This window comes from Nannobrachium achirus (genome assembly GCF_963921795.1).
Source record: "Nannobrachium achirus genome assembly, chromosome: 21".
Classification (NCBI taxonomy): domain Eukaryota; kingdom Metazoa; phylum Chordata; class Actinopteri; order Myctophiformes; family Myctophidae; genus Nannobrachium; species Nannobrachium achirus.
In genome coordinates, this window is record NC_137828.1 from 39,944,891 (window position 1) to 39,964,580 (window position 19,690).

The following is a 19,690-nucleotide window of genomic DNA, read 5'->3' on the forward strand; positions in this document are numbered from 1 at the left end:
GTTTGAGAACCACTTCTCTAGGAATAGATAAACGCCATTAATAATTGTTAAAGTTAGTGAAAGTTAGTGAAATAACAATGTAAATAGTACAGTAAGAGTATAAAACGGTAGTGCAACTGATGCATTCAAAATACGACTGTAAATTAAATATCATCATTGTGATAAATTACGTGGTATAACAGATGGTCGTGTGTGGACTAGGATTATTTTCCAATCACAGAAAATGCAGAATATTCTGCGTTTTCTAACAATAAAATAAAAAAAAACGAAAACGACCAAAGACAGCAGACAGTTCTGTCAGTAAATGAGTTAAGCAGTATCGGCAGCTTTTAATTTCAAATACTGCTATCAGTATCGTAACAACTCAAATCTTCATGCCCCAGATGGCAGGCCTCTCATCACTACCGTTGGTATTCAGCATGAACCCTCAGAGAGACCCGCATCGACAGGAAAAAGCAAACGCCTACTCCCGTAGTCATTTGGCGCGGCGCCAAGGCAATAAAGGTTTGTTAACACAAACTAATCAATTTCTCCATCACACTCCAATTCTCTGTCTAAAATGAAGAGAAGATTTAGTTTCCCCGCAGACAGCCATCTCACTGCTGCTATGGGAAGTTCCATAATAATTCACGTGTGGCATCACGTGTGTTGGCAGAACAGGCACCGGGGAGCAGTGGTGGAAAAAGTACCCAAATGTAAAAGTATCAATACTGCGATGTAGAAATACTCTGTTAGGGTGCCCTCACACCAAAATACCTTGGGTGGAATACGCCAATGCATTTCAATGAGAATGGAGCGTTTTTTTGCCAGTAGAGGATTTCTGCAAAAAACGCTCCATTCTCATTGAAATGCATTGGCGGATTCCACTCTAGGTATTTTGGTGTGAGGGCACCCTTACAAGTAAAAGTCCGGAATTCAAAACGTACTTGAGTAAAAGTATTGGCATCAAAATGCACTTAAAGCACCAAAAGTAAAAGTAGGCTGCAAAATGTTTGAAAATAGCGGATCTATAAGCTCACAACGCGTCGCATCTGAGCTTGTAGATGGGCTATTTTCAAATAGGGCTAAAGTGGTTACTGGTTAATGTATGTTTTATAATATTATAATTCATATCTGCAAAGTAACTAGTAACTTAAGGTTTCAAACAATTAAAGTAAAAAAGAGTAAAAGTTCAATATTTGGATCCGAGATGTAGTGGAGTAGAAGTAAAAGTATCAGAAATTGGAAATACTCAAGTAAAGTACAGTATAGTTACTTTCCACCACTGCTGGGGAGAGGTGGTAGAGCAGCTGGCTCCTCCTGATGCCGTATGGATAAACAGTGTTGATTTTGTTGATTTATCTTTTGTCATGGTCTTTTGTATGAAATTTCATTTCGTTTTTGTCATATTTTAGTCATCTGAAATGTTTTACCTTTAGTCTAGTTTTTTAGTCAACTAAATGTCAAAAGATTTTAGTCGACTAAGAATGTATTTGTGGGGCCTTGATGGCGTCGTAATGTCTGATTTTACCCTTGGTTGCGCTCTGAAAATAGCCGACCTACAAGATCACAAAGTGTCACGTTGTGAGATTGTAGATCTGCTATTTTCAGAGCACAACACCGAGCAAAACCTAACTAATGACTAATGACATAAAATTGTCTTTTAGTTCTACTGGATCTCTTCTCCACTAGTCCCTACCTAACATTTGAGTCTACCTTTTATTTGTTGACGAAATTGTCAATATATTTAGTCTTAGTTTTTGTCATCATATTCATAGCTTAGTTTATATTTAGTTTGAGTCGACGAAACCAACACTGGTGGGTAAGACGTTGAACCCACTGCTCCCTGCCGACGAGCAGGTTGGCATGGCTGCCTCCGCTGTCTGTGTGTGAATGTGTAGTCAGTGTGTGTGAATGGGGTGAATGTGAGGCATACATTGTGAAGCACTTTGAGTGGTGGGAAGAATAGTAGAGTGCTATATAAATGCACTCCATTTACCGCTCCTGGCACAGGTCGTGGCTGCAGCGTGCTCCTCGTTTTGGGGACAGATGAAGAGGCACGGCAGACACCGTTATGGCTCCTGACACTGATGTTTAATGACTAATGCTGTCAGAGTAAATGGCAAATGTACAGTACAGTACAGTACATACAGCTGGATCAGCTACTGTAACTGTTACCCTATATGATCATAATGATTCATTATGAACAACGAGCAACGAGCAATTTCAGTGTTTGGATGAAAACTAGCAGTGGGAGGACTGGGGACAGGCGGACTAGGACATGGGACGCCCATCTCCACATGATTCATTTTTGGGGGCCGGGTCCTCAGATCAGTGGTTTTCAGCCTTTTTCAAAAGGATCGATTATTTATTCGGCATTTGACCATTTAATTAGATTTAGCCTGCCAAGACTTTTTGTTTGTTATTGGGATAAGATTTTGTCCACAATTCCAAAACGTTGATCAAAATTACAAGGGTCCATTTGGTTACCAACTCTCCATTTAGCTGGGGACCACCTGGAATCCTCTCAAGAACCACTGGTGGTCCCCGGACACTGGTTAAGAACCACTGGCCCAGGAGACAGTAAAGTAACAATGTAAGGGTTTTCAAAGACCTTTTACACCTAAAAAATTAAATAAGAAGAAAAATAAAGAAAATAAAGGGTCCATTAAATTTGGTTACCAACTCTCCATCATTTAGCTGGGGACCACCTGGAATCCCCTCAAGGACCACTGGTGGTCCCCGGACACTGGTTGAGAACCACTGGCCCAGATGACAGTGAAGTAACAATGTAAGGATTTTTAAGACCTTTTATACGTAAAAAAATGAAATAAGAAGAAAAAGATAGAAAATAAAAGGACCATTAGGCCTACTGAATCAAAAGTAATCAACCAACTATAGGCTACTATAAAAACTGGTCAAACATTGGCCAAATTGTCAAATAAAATATAAGAAAGATCTAGGCAACAATTGTGAAAATAGACAACCTACAACCTCAACCTCAAGCATGTTGGCTTGTAAATCAGCTATTTCCACAATATTTGTATGTGGAACCGAGTCAAACTAAATATAATGCCTCAACAACACATTCCAAGAGCTCATCATAGTGTGTGTGTGTGTGTGTGTGTGTGTGTGTGTGTGTGTGTGTGTGTGTGTGTGTGTGTGTGTGTGTGTGTGTGTGTGTGTGTGACTGTGTGTGTGTGTGTGTGTGTGTGTGTGTGTGTGTGGGGGGGGGGGGGGGGGGGGGGTATTATTTTGGGGTGTCACGGCCTGAAAATGTTGAGAACAAGTGGGTTAGGAGTGAAGGCGGAAAAAGATGAGAGAGAGAGAATTAGGGACAGTATGTTAATACACAGTGACTTAAGAAACCACTGTAAAGCCTAATACAAGTCACAGGCCTACTTAAAATGCATTGAGTTCAGGAGGGAAGGCTGCCACGCTATTTGGGGCTTCCTGGCTAAAAATACAGAGTACACACTGGCCTTGTTATTTTATTCTGTTAAATGGCCCGGAGGCTGCATGACGAGAAACAAAACAAAACGCACCCCTCCTCTACCAGCAGGCATTAGGAAGGAATTATTTTGTCCACAAGACACACTGTGTGACGCTCAGAGCCCATCCGCGCACCTCTACAGGCTATGTACGTGCGTGCGTGCGTATCTATAACGTATACTGAAATAGGCTTGTGGGAGGACGGTGGGCATCACAAAAGTAACATGCAGACCTGATTGGCCAACAAATGTCACAAAGGTGACATCCTGATTTGATTGGCCGAGCTTTGCATTCCGACTCCCTTGGGTTCGGAGTTTGAAGTCAGTTGGTCGATCGGCTCTTGAAAATACCTTAACTACAGACAAACGGACATGAGATGTTTGTGCGTTTATTGCGACCGTAGGTCGCATTTACTACCAAAACCTCCACCGGCTGTCTGTCAGTCAGTGAGTGAGTGAGTGAGTCCGTCACACTTTTGCCCTGCTCATATCTCCACAACCGTTGCCCCCATCCATGCCAAATTTTTCACACACACTCCTTGACTGCCAAACTACAACCTCCAAGGACCCCCGGAGCCCCAGGGACCCCCAGGTCCCTGGGGGACCCCCAGATGTAAAAAATTACCAAATGTGCTCACACGTCACACGTCACACTTTTTCCCTGCTTATATCTCCGCACCCATTGACCCGATCCATGCCAGATTTTACACACACACTCCTTGCCTGCCAAACTACAACCTCCAAGGACCCCCGGAGCCCCAGGGACCCCCAGGTCCCTGGGGGACCCCCAGATGTAAAAAATGACCAAATGTGCAAAAATGACCACCCCAACGGGGCTGCTCGCGGGGAATTCCCGGGGACCACCGACTCCTGGTGCTCCAGAACGGATGCAAAAGTGGTGGCGCCCCAGTGGAGGACCCCCTGCCACTGCAGCGCACATAAAATGCCGTAACTCGGCCTAGGAGCGTCCGGGAGAGCAGGGGCCGGTACCTATTCGTCCGCCAAGGCAACGCGGAGACCCCACCCCTCATTTCTCACATGGCCCTATTCTAGCGCCACCTTCAGGCCGATTTTTAAAACACATTTTTGGACACTGCTCCTACAGTTTTTGCCCTAAAATCACGAATATCACTACACAGCATGTCTACACTCATGTCATCAACATGGATCAGGATGATTTTGGAAAAACACATTTTTGCCCTATTTGTGGAGATAAGCCACCTACGGTCGCTTATCTCCCGATTAGGGAGTCTTACTGGTTGTAAGATGTGTATACGTCACATGTTAGGTCCCACACGTAACATGCCCATATAGGGCATGGCAGTGGTCGTGATCGGGTCAACGGGTGCGGAGATATAAGCAATGAAAAAGTGTCCCCCAGGGACCTGGGGGTCCCTGGGGCTCCGGGGGTCCTTTGAGGTTGTAGTTTGGCAGTCAAGGAGTGTGTGTGCAAAATTTGGCATGGATGGGGGCAACGGTTGTGGAGATATGAGCAGGGCAAAAGTGTGACGGACTGACTCACTGACAGACAGACAGCCCGGGGAGGTTTTGGTAGTAAATGCGACCTACGGTCGCAATAATTCAAAAATATTTCTTTTCACAGAATCAAAGGTTTTATGGTCATGATTCACCAGGATCCTGGATGTCCACATTCACTGCTATACCCTATTCATGGGTTGCATTTGTAGTCCTACACCAGCCATTTTGAGGACCAACACAGGTGTTTTGATTAACGTAGAACATTAGTTCTGTGCCTATCAAACAAATTGAACAGCTGTTTTGGTCCTCAATATGGCCGGTTTAGAACTACAAATGCAACCCATGAATATGGAATCTCTTTAGCCTGAAAATCTAGATGTGAAGGCACCTGAATATCTTGGATAACCATTCTTATAAGCATAATTATACAGTGTTATAAGCAGATTATAATGCCTTATAAACATGTTCATAATGCATTATAGACATGGGATGCATACTGTAGCAAAAAGTGGAAAAAGTACTAAATAGTTTTACTTAATTAAAACTATCAATACTGCAAAGTAGAAGTACTCTGTTAAAAGTAAAAGTCAGAAATTACTTGAGTAAAAATATAAAAGTATTGGCATCAAATTATACTTAAAGCTATACTCTGGAAGTTGCTCAACTACTGGTCAGTAGCGGTATTGCTTTTTTCGTCCGTTTTTCACCCGGGGTCGCCGAGGACCACCCGAGCGGGGCCGCGGACCACCGCGTCTGCCTGCGTCTCACCCAGACGCATCCGCGTTGGGGAGCAACAGGCTAGACTCCTACACCAGAGTAAACACTGCTGCTGAGGCAAGCTACTTCCTGAAAAGACGGCAAGACACGCTGTGATTGGCCGGTAGTGTATGATCCGCGCTGTGATTGGCCGGTAGTGTATGATATGGAGAAAACGTATACAGAAGAATGTAGATGACGTAATTTTGCCGCGAAATCCGGTCCCCGGCCAGGATCATAAAAAACATATTTATAGAAGCCTTTAGGGGCTGAAATTCACAGCGTGGGTATTCTAAAACTTTAGCGATTTAATAGTTGGGACAATTTTAAGATTTGTTTTATTGGAAAAGTTACAGATTATAGCTTTAAAAAAACAAAGGGAAAAGTACTCATAATGCAGAATGTCCCGTTTCACATGGTATAATATGTGAATTGAAAATACTCAAGTAAGCTAAAGTACCTCAAATTTGTAAAGTTGAAAAAGTTCTCTGTGTGTTTGTCTTTTATGTAGGCCCACACCCCCATCAAATTGCATGGAAACCTTCCAGAGTGGAGTGTTATGATTCGGTGGAAAGTCGTGGACAACTTCTAAGAGAGCTAAAACATCAATCAAAGTCAAAATTGCTATGGCTGGTGCAATATTGGCTTTTTGAAAGGTTTTATACTTTAATATTTAACTTTGTATTCTGGAAGTCAATGGAGAGTTTGAAACTGCAGATTGACAGACTGACATCATAAAGTCAATAAATCGTAGTTTATTATTTATTTCTTGCCAAGCCTTTACTTCACATAAAGTCAGTGAGTTCCGGCAGCAACTACAGTGTTCTCAGTCTTAATAGATAGACAGTTCCTCATTGACAATAATGTTTATCCAATATTTATCCATTTAGAAACTTAAAATCAATCCAAGTTTGAAGTGAGCGGTGGTGCATGTGTGTGTGTGTGTGTGTGTGTGTGTGTGTGTGTGTGTGTGTGTGTGTGTGTGTGTGTGTGTGTGTATGTGTGTGCGCGTGTGCGAGTGCGTGCGTGTGTGCGACTCAACAGCGACACTTGGTCACCAGCGGTATTGCAGCTCAGGCTACAAAGTAACATGGATAGATAGTAACATAGATGGTAACATAGATAGTAACACACGGATAAAGCCACTCTAAGGAGACGGTGTCACCACCGCTCAAAAAGCGTTGATCAAATGATAAAAAAAATATTTGGTTGTTGTCTAAAGGATAAGTGTATGTGGTAAGCTAACTGTCACCCAGCATGTGTCACTGAATAACCTTGTGCAGTGACAGAACCATGCATGATAAATAATCTCTCTCTCTCTCTCTCTAAAATGCAACACATACTGTGCATGAAATTACAAATGCATTGAAGTACTGTATGGTAATGTAAATAATAGCAGTACATCAAGGACACCACATATTTCCTTTGTTGTGAATGTGAAAAGTCTCAAGGAGTCTCTGAGATGTATATGCACATTGTATTTAAAATCTATGTATAAGGCCTTGTGTGGTAAGCTTCCTTGGTACCCATCCTCGCTTTTAGAACAAAAGGCTTCTAGACATCCAACACGTTCACAGACACACAGGGGCGTCACAAGGGGTAGGAAAGCGGGACTGAGTTACCAGGGCCCAAGGCGGAGGGGCCCTAGTAACTTTAGCTATTGAAAAATAGCAGATATACAAGCTCACAGCGCGGCACCGAGTGCCGCGCTGCGAGCTTGTAGATCTGCTATTTTTGAAAAGTCGTGAAAATGTGCGCAAATCTTTGAATATATGTATTTTTTAGTAACTCAAATTTTGCTTCTGGGGGGGTCCCTGGAACTAAATATTTTGAGATGGGGGGTCCTTCACATGAAAAAGTTTGAGCATCACTGACATGGAAACATAGGTTTCTTGGCACACTTTTTCACGATTTTTCAAAAATAGCAGATCTACAAGCTCGCAGCGCGGCACTCGGTGCCGCGCTGTGAGCTTGTATATCTGCTATTTTTCAATAGTTAACATTCATGGGGGGCCCGCAGTGAATCCTTGTACCCAGGGCCCAGAATTTGGTGTGACGCCCCTGCAGACACACATTAGCTATACAGTGAACATTTATTATGCTCCAGACAAATGGAATACACTCCAGGACTCTCTGAAGCTGGGTGATTGGTCTCAATAGACATTTAGGGTGCTTCTTGAGGACACACAATACACAGTAGTGCCTGTTTCATGTAATAATATATTTCTTTGCATCTGTGACGTTGTAATGTGGTCCAAATGTTTGCTATTGTTTTTCCTTATATCAGGGGTCTTCAATGTTTTCAGGCCAAGGACCCCTTAGTTGAGAGAGAGAGAGATGAAGCAGGGACCCCCACAACCTTTTCATAGATTCCATATACTGTAGTTTCATCGTTTGACAGCACAATCATCAGGGTATTTTGGATTCATGTCAGTTGTGTTTTCAGATATTTAACCACTTGAACCGTCAATACTTAATAAACTTGATATTTCAATCTGCTCTTTTTCCCCTCTACACCAAACCTCTTTGCCGAAAATAGCCGATCAACAAGCTCACAACGCCTCGGAGCTGCTATTTTTGGCTACAGTTCTCAGAATATGGACGCTATGGTTCAGGGGGTTAATACCCCTAGGGGTCCCGGCCCCCCTGTTGAAGACCCCTGCCTTATATGTATTGTGTTGTATATGCTGTGATCAGGGCGTCCTTGAAAAAGAGAGCTTGCTCTCAATGGGATTCCCTGAATAAATAAAGGAAAAAGAAAGAAAGATGCCCAACATGCAGCTGTAATGTTCTGAGTCTCATGCACGCTCTTCTGGCCCAACAGACATGCAGTACAGTGCTTTTACTGATTGCATTGGCAGTGCATTGACTGATGGACAAGTGCGGCAGGGAGCGGCAGGGAGCGTCGCTAGCTGAGCATTGATCCCCTGCCAGTCTGGGCTGAAGCTTGATGAGCTTCACTCGCAGAAGGTCAAACAGCCGGCTAATGTTCCTCACATCTCTACTGCAGGCAGTGGGCAGGGGCGTCACAAGGGAGGGGAAGTGGGACTGAGTTACTAGGGCCCAAGGTGGAGGGGCCTGGAATTATTTTATACTTTAGCTATTGAAAAATAGCAGATATACAAGCTCACAGCGTGCGGCACTGCAAGCTTGTAGATCTGCTATTTTTGAAAGTCGTGAAAATGTGTGCAAATCTTTGAATATATGTATTTTTTAAGCAAACTTTTGTAACTCCAATTTTGGGGGGCCCTGGACCTAAATATTTTGAGATGGGGGTCCGTGGCCAAATACATAACATTTTGGGGGTCCTTCACATGAAAATATTTGAGCACCACTGACATAGAAACATAGGTAAAAAAAAAAAAAAAAATTAATATTCAAAGACTTGCTCAAATTGTCAAGATCTTTCAAAAATAGCAGATCTACAAGCTCGCAGCGCGGCACTTGTGCCGCACTGTGAAGAACATGCATGGGGGGCCTGCAGTGAAACCCAGGGCCTAGAATTTGGTGCGACACCCCTGACTGCAGGCAGCGGGTCCCTTTAGGATAGAGAGAACTGGCCCTGTTGGTGGATGTCCTTACACAACAGATGGCAAGGGAAATTACATGGATTCTGTGGCAATTGGGGATGACAAAGTTATCAGATGGGATTGAGATTTTTATTTCTTTAATTAGAATGAGAGAGCCAAAATCATCGATCAAAGTCAAAGTTGCCAATGCCTCCCGTTTTTATGCGAGAACTTCTGGGAACTCAGATTAATGCTGGTGTAACGGCTGGGATCCTTGATTATATATAAACATAATGCCCCCATTCCTGGCCTGAAACACAGTAACACAGCTAAATCCAATTTTACACTTTCTGGGCCCAAGTATATCTTCCACCAAGCGCAATACGGCAAAGCCAAAGTGCACTGATCGTTACTATTTTCTCACCTCGCGCCTGCGGCGATAACAAATGATCTTTTGCAGGTGGGGGTGTGTTGGTCTAAAAATGAAGTGCGGTCTGCCATGATCAGAGATCAGAGTGTTTTCCCTTAAGACAAGCTGGTCTTATCGCCTGACATCATTATATCACATTATGAACGCTAATTGCTCCCATAGATTTGTGTCTCCTTATCTATACTACCATGTAATTAGCAATGAGAATCAAGCCGGTGCACCTGGCTCTTAAAGGCAATGGGAGCTGACACTCTAGTCTAATCTAACACACTCTGATATAATTAATGTAATGCGCCAAAGAAACATAACTCTTTCAGGCCTTCAGGGTGCCTTCTGGCACCATGTACTGACACATAGCGCCCACATAACACACCATGTAAGTAGCAAAATTCCCGTTGACACACCCCCAACACGATTTAGCACCTTCTTTTATGAGGGAGCGCGTCGACATTGCGACATAACGGTAGGTTCCGTACGGAACCATTGTTTACTTAGATATGGAAGGATGACCTCCCACTTGGGTAATGACGCCCCCTGGCGATCATTCAGAGAAACTACTTCAGCTCCCGTACTAACGTAGGTAGGAAGGGCCTGTCACTCAAACCGGAGTGACCCGCCTCCAGGCTATATAAGCCCCCGGAGGCGGAAGTAACATCCTCTTAATACCACTCTCTGCCACATTCAGTGAAACAGAGGGGCATTACGTGGGAGGTCATCCTTCCATATCTAAGTAAACAATGGTTCCGTACGGAACCTACCGTTTACTGTCAATATTCCAGGATGACCTCCCACTTGGGATTCTTAAACTCCCCTCTAAGCCACAACCTACTCTCATACCCCCACACACCCCTCATACGGGTGAGCACAGCCCAAACGGGCGTGACCCATCACCCAGAAGGTCCCAGGCCCACCGGACCTGGGTGTGAAGGCATGAGAAAATAAAGAGAGACCCTGACAGACCGAAGTCCGCCTCATTCAACTAAATGAAAAGGACAAGTCCGCCTTATAAGTAAGACACACTATATAAGGAAAACACAGGGTCCCCCCAAAGTACCCCAGGTGGCTACATGCCCACCTGTGGGAGGGGAAGATCCGACTCCTCTATGACGTAGAGGAGGCAACTGCACCCAGAACCGAATGCGCTAGCGAAGAGGATTCGATATCCAGGTGATAGTAGGCTGCAAAGGTAGAAGGCGAAGACCAATTCGCCGAAACACAAATCTCCTGAACGGAGACTCCCTTTGCCAGTGCCCACGAAGTAGCCACACCTCTAGTGCTATGGGCTTTAAGTGCCGCCGGCACTTCCACACCCGCACTAGAGTAAGCCAGCCTAATAGCATCCACAATCCACCTCGAAAGAGTGGGTCTAGACACCGGCTTTCTGACAAGAACATTGCCCATTTCTACGAAGAGCTGAGAAGAAGCTCTAGAACCAGCAGTCCTGTCACAGTAGGCCTTCAATGCCCTGACAGGACAAAGGCAATTCAGCCGTTCATCCTCCACCGAGACAAACGGAGGAGGATGAAAAGCCAGAAGAACAACAGGCTCCTTAGGAACCACCATGTTCTTAGGAACAAACTTAAGATGAGGCTTGAGCAACACCTTGAGATCATTGTTCATAAACTGCATGCACTCCGCAGACACCGAGAGAGCTTGCAGGTCACCAACTCTTTTAGCCGTGGCCAAAGCCAGCAAAAGAGCCGTCTTGAAACTCAAAAGTTTCAAAGGCATCCCTACAAGCGGCTCAAAGGGAGCCCGACATAGGCCCCCTAGAACCACCTGCAGATCCCAAACTGGGAACAAAGACCTAGTCACCGGCCTCAAACGTTCAACTCCTTGCATGAACTTGATGACCTCCGGGACTTTAGAAGGTGCCTTGCCCGCCACCCCCAGGTGACAGGCATTAATAGCCGCCAAATACCCCCTAAGGGTAGAAAATGCCAGACCACTTTTCAAGCGGTTCTGCATAAATTCCAGAATTTCCTGGGCTGACGCCACATGAGCCACCACAGGTGGAACACGCGACTCACACCAGTCCTCAAAGGCATTCCACCTTCCATCATAAGACGCCCTCGTAGAGGGCGCCTTAGCACTCTGAATGGTAGCAACCACTTCAGAAGAAAAACCGGCTGCCAGCAGGTTTAACCTTTCACGTGCCAAACCCACAGGTCTAGGACCTGCAGGTCTTGGTGGAAGATCTCCCCCCTGGCCTGACTCAACAGGTCCCTGCACTGAGGCAGCTGCCAACCCGGTTCGCAAAGGAGAGGGGCGATCGCCGATCTCCACGTGCCCTTGTAGGGAGCCACCAGGAGCATCTCCAGACCGAACCTCCTGACTCTCTCCAGAGTGGGTCGGATTAAGTCGAAGGGGGGAAACGCGTACAGTAGACCTCTCGGCCACGTGTGCGCTAAGGCGTCCAACCCCAAGGGAGGACTGCCCTTCACCGCGAAGAACAACGGACACTTCGTATTCTCCGCTGACGCAAACAGGTCCGCCACTGGCTGACCGAACTTGCGAAAAATCTGGCTCGCCACCCTGGGGTGGAGAGACCAATCCTCGTAGCGAGGACCTCCCCTGGACAGGAGATCTGCTCCGCTGTTGAGGAGACCTGGGACGTGTAAGGCCCTGATCGACTTGAGGCGCGACAAGCACCAAACCGTCAATTCTCGAGCCAGACGGTCCAGTGGCAACGACGACAGGCCCCCCTGTTTGTTGACATAAAACATGGCCGTCGTATTGTCTGTCCTGACCAGGACGTGACAATGCAAAATCCAAGGCTCGAAATGCTTGAGCGCCAGGAGTATAGCCATCAACTCCAAATAGTTGATGTGACGACCCCTCATCTCCAGAGGCCAAAGCCCCTGCGCTGTGCGCCCCTCGAAAGTGGCTCCCCATCCACTGAGACTGGCGTCTGTCGTGATCGACTTGCGGGAAACCACCTCGCCAATCGAGACTCCGCTGGTGAGGAACCCCTCCACCAGCCACGGAGACAGGGCGATCGCGCAGGAAGGGGAAACCGTAACCTTCTTGTACTTCAAGGAGGGCGGGATCCCGAGGGATAACATCCATCTTTGAAAAGGTCTCATATGAAACCTGCCCAAACGCAACAGATGTACTGCGGAAGCCATCATTCCCGTCAGTACCATGCAACTCCTGTAAGTGACCTCCTGGCCCACTTGAAAGGAGTCGAGACATTCCCGAAACCTGTCCACCCTCTCCTCTGAGAGACGGGCCGACATGTCGGATGAGTCCAGAAGGACCCCAATGAATGTAAGACGACTTGCTGGAGTCAGCATGCTCTTGCCGTGGTTGACTATGAAACCTAAGGCCTTCAGGTGAGCCAAAACCACTTGTGTGTGACGCGCCACTTCGTGGGCGGAGCCCGCTGAAATCATCCAATCGTCGATGTACGTCGCCAACCTGACGCCCTGCTGTCTCAGCGGGGCGATGGCTGCTTCGGTCACTTTCACGAAAACCCTCGGGCTCAGTGACAGACCGAAAGGGAGTACTGTATACTCGTACAGGCGACCCTCGAAGGCAAACCGTAGGAATTTCCTGTGTGGGGGATAAATCTGGACGTGCTGATAAGCATCCTTCAGATCCACTGAACAGTGGAAATCCCCTTGCCTGACCGACCGTAACATGGTGGGTACTGTTAGCATCCTGAAAACGTATTTCTTCAGGTACACGTTTAGTGCCTTTAGGTCCAGGATGGGACGTAGCCCCCCCCCCCTTTTTGGGCACCAGGAAATAACGGCTCCAAAATCCCATGCGGGATTGGGTCCTGTCCAGCTCCACTATAGCACCCTTGCTTAGCAATGAGCTGATCTCTTCTCTCAAAAGACTTGCTTTTAAACCACGCGCCCTGGTATGAATAACCCTGCTCGAAAGCGGGGGTATATCTGCGAACTGTAACCTGTAACCCCTGGTTATCGTTCGAAATACCCAATGGCTCGGGTTGCATAACTTCCACTGGCGCGCGCAGCGTGCTAGCGTGTTTTGAGCGAGAGAAACCCCACCACTGTGCTTCCGTGACGGCGGAGCTTTTTGGCGGCCGGACCGGAAGTGGGGAACCTGCGTATCCGTATCCGGAACGACCGGATGCGGAGCGCAAGGGTTCAATAGGCCGCATGGCGGAAACACCTTCTGGTTGTACCGCTTGACTAGCGGAGCTATTTTGCGGCGGGACCGGAAGTGGGGAACCTGCGTATCCGTATCCGGAACACCCGGATGCGGAGCGCAGGGGTTCAATAGGCCGCAAGGCGGGAACACCTTCTGATTGTACCGCTTGACTAGCAGAGCTTTTTTGCGGCCGGACCGGAAGCGGGGAGCTAGCGAATCCGTATCCGGTGAAACCGGAAGCGTTCGGTTTTCGCTCGATAGAGCGACAGGAAGAGCAAAGCGATTCGACTGATAAACAGACTCGCCCACAACTAAAGCATTCTCCCCTGACAGGAGAGGAACTTTTACGTTTAATACCTGCTCTAAGGCCTTTATGCTTGTCCCTTGACCCGGGCTCATAGTAGGCCGACAGAATTTCTGACTCAAGGTTAAATTCATAGCATCGCTCACGCGAGGGAAAATCCACTCGCGCGCATGAGGAACCATATAATTGTTTGACGTTAACATTACTGGTTGCTGATAAAACCTCTGACTGATTAAAGAGTCCTGACGGGACTCCATCATTCTTACAGGAGGCATGCATAAAGGAGTCATATTGTCGACGCGAGGGATATCCCACTCGCGCGCTTGAGGAACCACATAATTGTTTGACATTAACATTACTGGTTTCCGATAAAACCTGTGATTGATTATCGAGTCCTGACAGGACTTCATCATTACTACAGGAGGCATGCACGATGGGGTCGTCTGTGCTAGTGCGAGAGAGTTGGACAGAGACAGACTTTGCTCTTTCAACATATTTATTGTCGACACAGGAGGCATCAAAATCAACATTTTCATTTCCCCGACACGGGGTACAGAAAAACGCCCTCGTTTGGGGGGAGGGGGACCGAGAGACACCTCGGACCCCCGCCCCAGCACAATCCCCCTCTTCTGAGTGTCATTTGCGCTGTCCCCTACCGCGGCCACCGCGGTATGAAGACTGCTGCCTGCCATCCTTGGACGGGCGGCGCGGCTGAGCGCGCTCGGGAACCACCACCTTGCTGCGGGGCCTGTCAGGCGCCCTGGCTGCAGAGGCTCCCCTGGAGGAAGACGAGTGCTTCTTAAAAGAAGCAGAGCGGCCCCTTTCCTTGACGCGGGAGGAGCGGGACGCCCTCCTAGCTTGCTGCGGTTCTTCCTGTGGCACTGTGGTGGACTCGACGATGTCCTTAGCCGCCTTGAAGAAGGTAACTCTACCCTGCAGCAGCTCCAAGCCCCCACCCATGAGGGTGGTGGGACTGTTCTCCATGTTTATGAGAGACTTGTACATCTCCCCGCGAGGACCTAGAGGCTTCTCGCCCACGTCCCTCTTAGGCTCGAGGTCGACATAGTCGAGCCAGCGGGCTCTCTCAGACTGGAGGTTGTAGTCCATGGACCTGCCCATCCACTTAACCGCATGCCAATTGACCTTCAGCATGATGTCAAATAAAGTGTTCAGTTCAGCTGTGTGCTCCCCCGTGGGCAGACCTTTGACCAGGTCCTTGGTGGAAGCGAGCAAGAGCTGGATCAGATTCAGGTCCTTAGCGGCCAGAGCAGCGGACCGGTAGGCGTTACGAGCCCTGTCCGACTGCAGCTTGTCCTCCAGGACAGTGAACCCCGGCGGGTTGGTGCCGACGGGGCCGACAAACGGCCCGTTTTTAGCCGTGCCTACATCCTTGTACTGGGGTCTGACGGAACCCAGAAAAGATTGTGCCAACAGGTGGTCCAGGTTAGGGCAGGTGGACATGCCTGCCTCCGCACCGCCCACCAAATCCAACACAGAAAAAGGCAGCTTCCTGGGGTCTTTGTGTGTCTTCCATGAGGAATGGAGGGCCTTGGTGAAACCTTTCACCAGCGGCAGCCTGGAGAGGACATACGGGGCGGGAACCGAAGGCTCCTGCCCGGGCATTTCGTCATCATCCTCAGCCTCTTCAGAGGGGAGAGGAGGTGGCAACTCCTCTCCAACTCTGGCCAGAGCTCTCATGTAGACCGTGAGATGATCCAGCATTTCTGCTGCAGAATCGACGTCCTCTGCTCCCGCTTCACCCGCTTGACTGGCGGGTGGAGGGGCAGTGGTGCCTGAGGAGGCCTGGGAGCTCCCTGCGGCGTCCAGTTGACGTGCTGGAGCCGCAGGGGCATTACCTTTCACTGTGACCGTGAGTCGAGAACCATCGTCCTCGACGGAGTCCTCCTCCTCCTCGGCCGTGTATCCAGAGTATTCAGAACCAGAACCCTCGCTCTGACAGGAGCTCAGGTCCGACTCTCGCCTGAAAGTCTGGACTGTTTTGGTGATGCTCACGTCGAGGGGAACGTCCCCGACGGTCACATCCGAGCGTTTCTTTTTGGGCACCGCGCCCGAAGGGGAAAAGGCTACCGGAGGGATGTTAGCCTTCTTGGTCGCCTTCTTAGCGGCGACTTCACCAGACCCGCCAGCTCCAGTGACAGTGGAGCTAGCTGCGGTCGGTTGCGCGGCAGGCGGTGTCTCATGTAGCACGGCGCCATCTTGACTTGGAATGGCGCGCTGTTTGCCAAACGGATCTCCGGAAGGCAGCGCCGCACCTTGACCAACGGTGCGGGCCGCCTGGGGAAGGAAAGACTGGGCTGTGGGGTTGAGAGCAGTGGACCCACCTGGTGGAGCGCAGGCCCCGAGGCCTGCCCTGGCTAGGTAGAACCGGTGTACCAGTACATCGTGGTCGTAGGCCACGCAGAAGTCACAGAAAGGTCCTGCTCTCCCCTGAGGACTCAGTGCAGAGAAGGCGTGTGCAACGCCCATGCAGCCGACACAGAGAGGGTGAAGATCCTGTCCGTCGATGAGTCCTGGACAGCCTGGACATTGCCTCGGCAGGAAGGCCAGAGGATCCATGGCGAAGCACTGTAGATAGAGTTAACCAGAAGCAGACGAGCTAACAAGCTAACGGCTAAGGCTAGGCCACGCTTGATTCGGGCAGGGCCTGAACAAGCGGTAAGCAGTGTAGCTAACGTTAACAAATAGCAGACGAGCTAACAAGCTAACGGCTAATGCTATGCCACGCTTGCTTCGGCGGAGGCCTGAACAAGCAGTAATAATCCTTTGTTATAGAAGGAAATAACCGTCGATTTAGGACGGGACAAGAATAAGTATTCTTAAGTACGGGTTAATTCAACACTCGCCGGTGGGCGACTCCAATGCCACCGCTTTAGGCTAATGCGCGAAGAATAATAATACAAAGGCTGAGTTTCAACTTATCTGAATGTGATATCGCAGAGAGTGAAAAGAGGATGTTACTTCCGCCTCCGGGGGCTTATATAGCCTGGAGGCGGGTCACTCCGGTTTGAGTGACAGGCCCTTCCTACCTACGTTAGTACGGGAGCTGAAGTAGTTTCTCTGAATGATCGCCAGGGGGCGTCATTACCCAAGTGGGAGGTCATCCTGGAATATTGACAGTAAACATATGTTCAAAGTTCCATTTGTTCGTTGGGGTGAATGTTAACCTGGTGAAATGCTAACCTGCCGACGCTGGTGAATGCTAACCTGGTGAATGTTAAGCCTGGGTTTCCGAGGCTACTATGCCTAAACCTAACTCAAACCCTAACCTCAGTAAAACTATGCCCAAACCTAACCCTAACCCTTAGTCGAACGAATGAAACGTAGACATATTGAGATTTCCGCGTTATGACTCTACGTGTAAATAGGGCCCTCCGAGTTAAATTAAGAGTCCATATTTTGTATGTTGGATTGTGTATGAGCTTCCTGTATGAACAAACAAGGGTTGACACTAACGGTTGCCTGACTGCCCATGGCAAATAAATAAAACATTCGGGCAAGTGGGGTTTTCTTTACTTGCCGGACCGGCAAGTGACTTTGAGACCTTAGTGTAAACCCCTGAATAAGATACAGTACGGTATATCGGGTACAGTATGCTCTGTAGTTACCGTTGTCAAAGTAGATGACGGTGGAGTTTCTGGAGACACTGGGGTCAAAGTTGGCCATGAGGGGGGCGATGTACTGGGTAGCCGTTAACATCCGATGGACCACATCCCCTGTGTAGATAAAACCTGAGGAAGAGACAGAAAACGATACATGTAAGATCTAATAGCGACATAGTGTATTCTAAAAGTTATATGCTAACAATGCATTCTCAAGAATGGAGTCAAACGTTTGATGTTTGGTCACATTGTCCCAAGAAATCAATATATGCATCTTGGAGAGTGAGAGTGTGTTGATGCTGAGTAAATAACAACTCATAACCTTCATTCATTCTTTCTTTCCTTCCACTCTGCCTAGACATTGTACCCCGTTTTGCAGAAATGCAATGTCAGGTGTCTAAAGTTAAACACTGCCTCATTACCCCACATTAATCTCTCTCTCTCTCTCTCTCTCTCTCTCTCTCTCTCTCTCTCTCTCTCTCTCTCTGAGCCTGCAGGCATCAACTGGAGAAGTTGATTAATTAGCTTATTATTGTTCTCCATATTAAAATAAATACAAATTTGAAGGTCCTCGGGGGAGAATGTGCTGAGCTAGCAGTCACTTCAATTGGCCATTTATTAAACACGTCATAACCACTCACAGCATGTCTGTCAACATAGACGACACCAACCAAATACAGTAATGCCATTGGTGTATAAAATACACCAAACTTTATGCACATGTACAGCTGAGGATGCTTTTGTCATTCTCTTTGCTCTTTTGCACTCTCTTTCTTTCCTAAGTCATTATTACTTATTATTTTATCTTAAGATGTGTTGTTTTCTGTTGCCCTGCTTTATTTTATATATACCATTGCATTGTCTGTAAGGAAGCCAAACAAAAATAAGTTTTACTCTTATGTACCTGTACAAAAGACGTAACAATAAAGTACAACCTTGAACCTTGACACCATGATAACAGCAACAGAAACAACAACATTAACTCTGTGTGACCTTTTTCAACTGGACATAGACAGATGTGTTTCCTGAGTGGAGGCATTTTAAATCAACGTATAAACTAGAGTTGCATCATTTAGTACTGCTTTTATTAATGAACTCCGGGAAGGGAGAACAGCCTCATTACTCATAATAACTGGAGTGCTGCTCTTTGCAGGAAGAAATTCACATTGATAAATGCGGCAAACAGGCATCCTATTCCTCCCGTGACAATAAAGTGATGCAGAAGTTAGCCGTTAAGAAGTCAGTTCCTCCAAGCCTGCCCTGTGGTGATTACAGCGTCTTTATTATACCTAAACCATCAATCACGCAATGTTACGAAGTCACTCGCTGGGCCGTGGGGATGTTTTTGCTCAAGGGGAAGTTCAAGGATAAGTATGCCTGATGGATATGAGTCAAGGAAAACTTTTTGCTGAGCAAAGCAGAGAGACAGAAAAAAAAATATTTGGGGAAAGGTCACGCTGATGATGGATTGAGACAACAAGCTCAGCATTTCGTATCAGCATATGCAGTGGGTGATTTGTACATTTTTTAACAGGGGGTGTAACGGAGGTGATCCGAACCTCCCCACCCGAGTTCGTACCCGGGTCTCCCACGCGAAAGTCCAATATCTTAACCACTAGACCAAAGAGACATCTCTGTGGTCCGGGGGAGATACTAGACTTTTGAGGCTTCAAGGCTGGGGCTGCGACTCTCTCCGTCACACTCACCCCCCTTTGACCTCCTCCTAGGGGGAAGCCCGAATCCGGGTCACGGCACCAATGTAACGGAGGTGATCCGAACCTCCCCACCCGGGTTCGTACCCGGGTCTCCCACGCGAAAGTCCAATATCTTAACCACTAGACCAAAGAGACATCTCTGTGGTCCGGGGGAGATACTAGACTTTTGAGGCTTCAAGGCTGGGGCTGCGACTCTCTCCGTCACAGGGGCATGGCCCAAATCTAGCAGGTGCTGCTTTTCTTAATGCTGTGGCCTGTGGGGGCCGTGTTGCTTCCGTTTGTATG

The 19,690-nt window shown here is 47.6% G+C and overlaps 1 protein-coding gene across 1 annotated transcript in view; it reads right to left on the bottom strand.

Moving 5' to 3' along the window:
• The window catches only part of plxdc2b (plexin domain containing 2b), a gene marked incomplete at both ends in the record, with an annotated part of 184,098 nt that overhangs the window by 51,801 nt on the left and 112,607 nt on the right, over positions 1–19,690 (bottom strand). Inside the window, one exon of the mRNA XM_080751768.1 lies at positions 17,697–17,819. Within this exon, the coding sequence (XP_080607894.1) occupies positions 17,697–17,819 (123 nt within the window). The remainder of the gene's footprint in view (positions 1–17,696; positions 17,820–19,690) is intronic.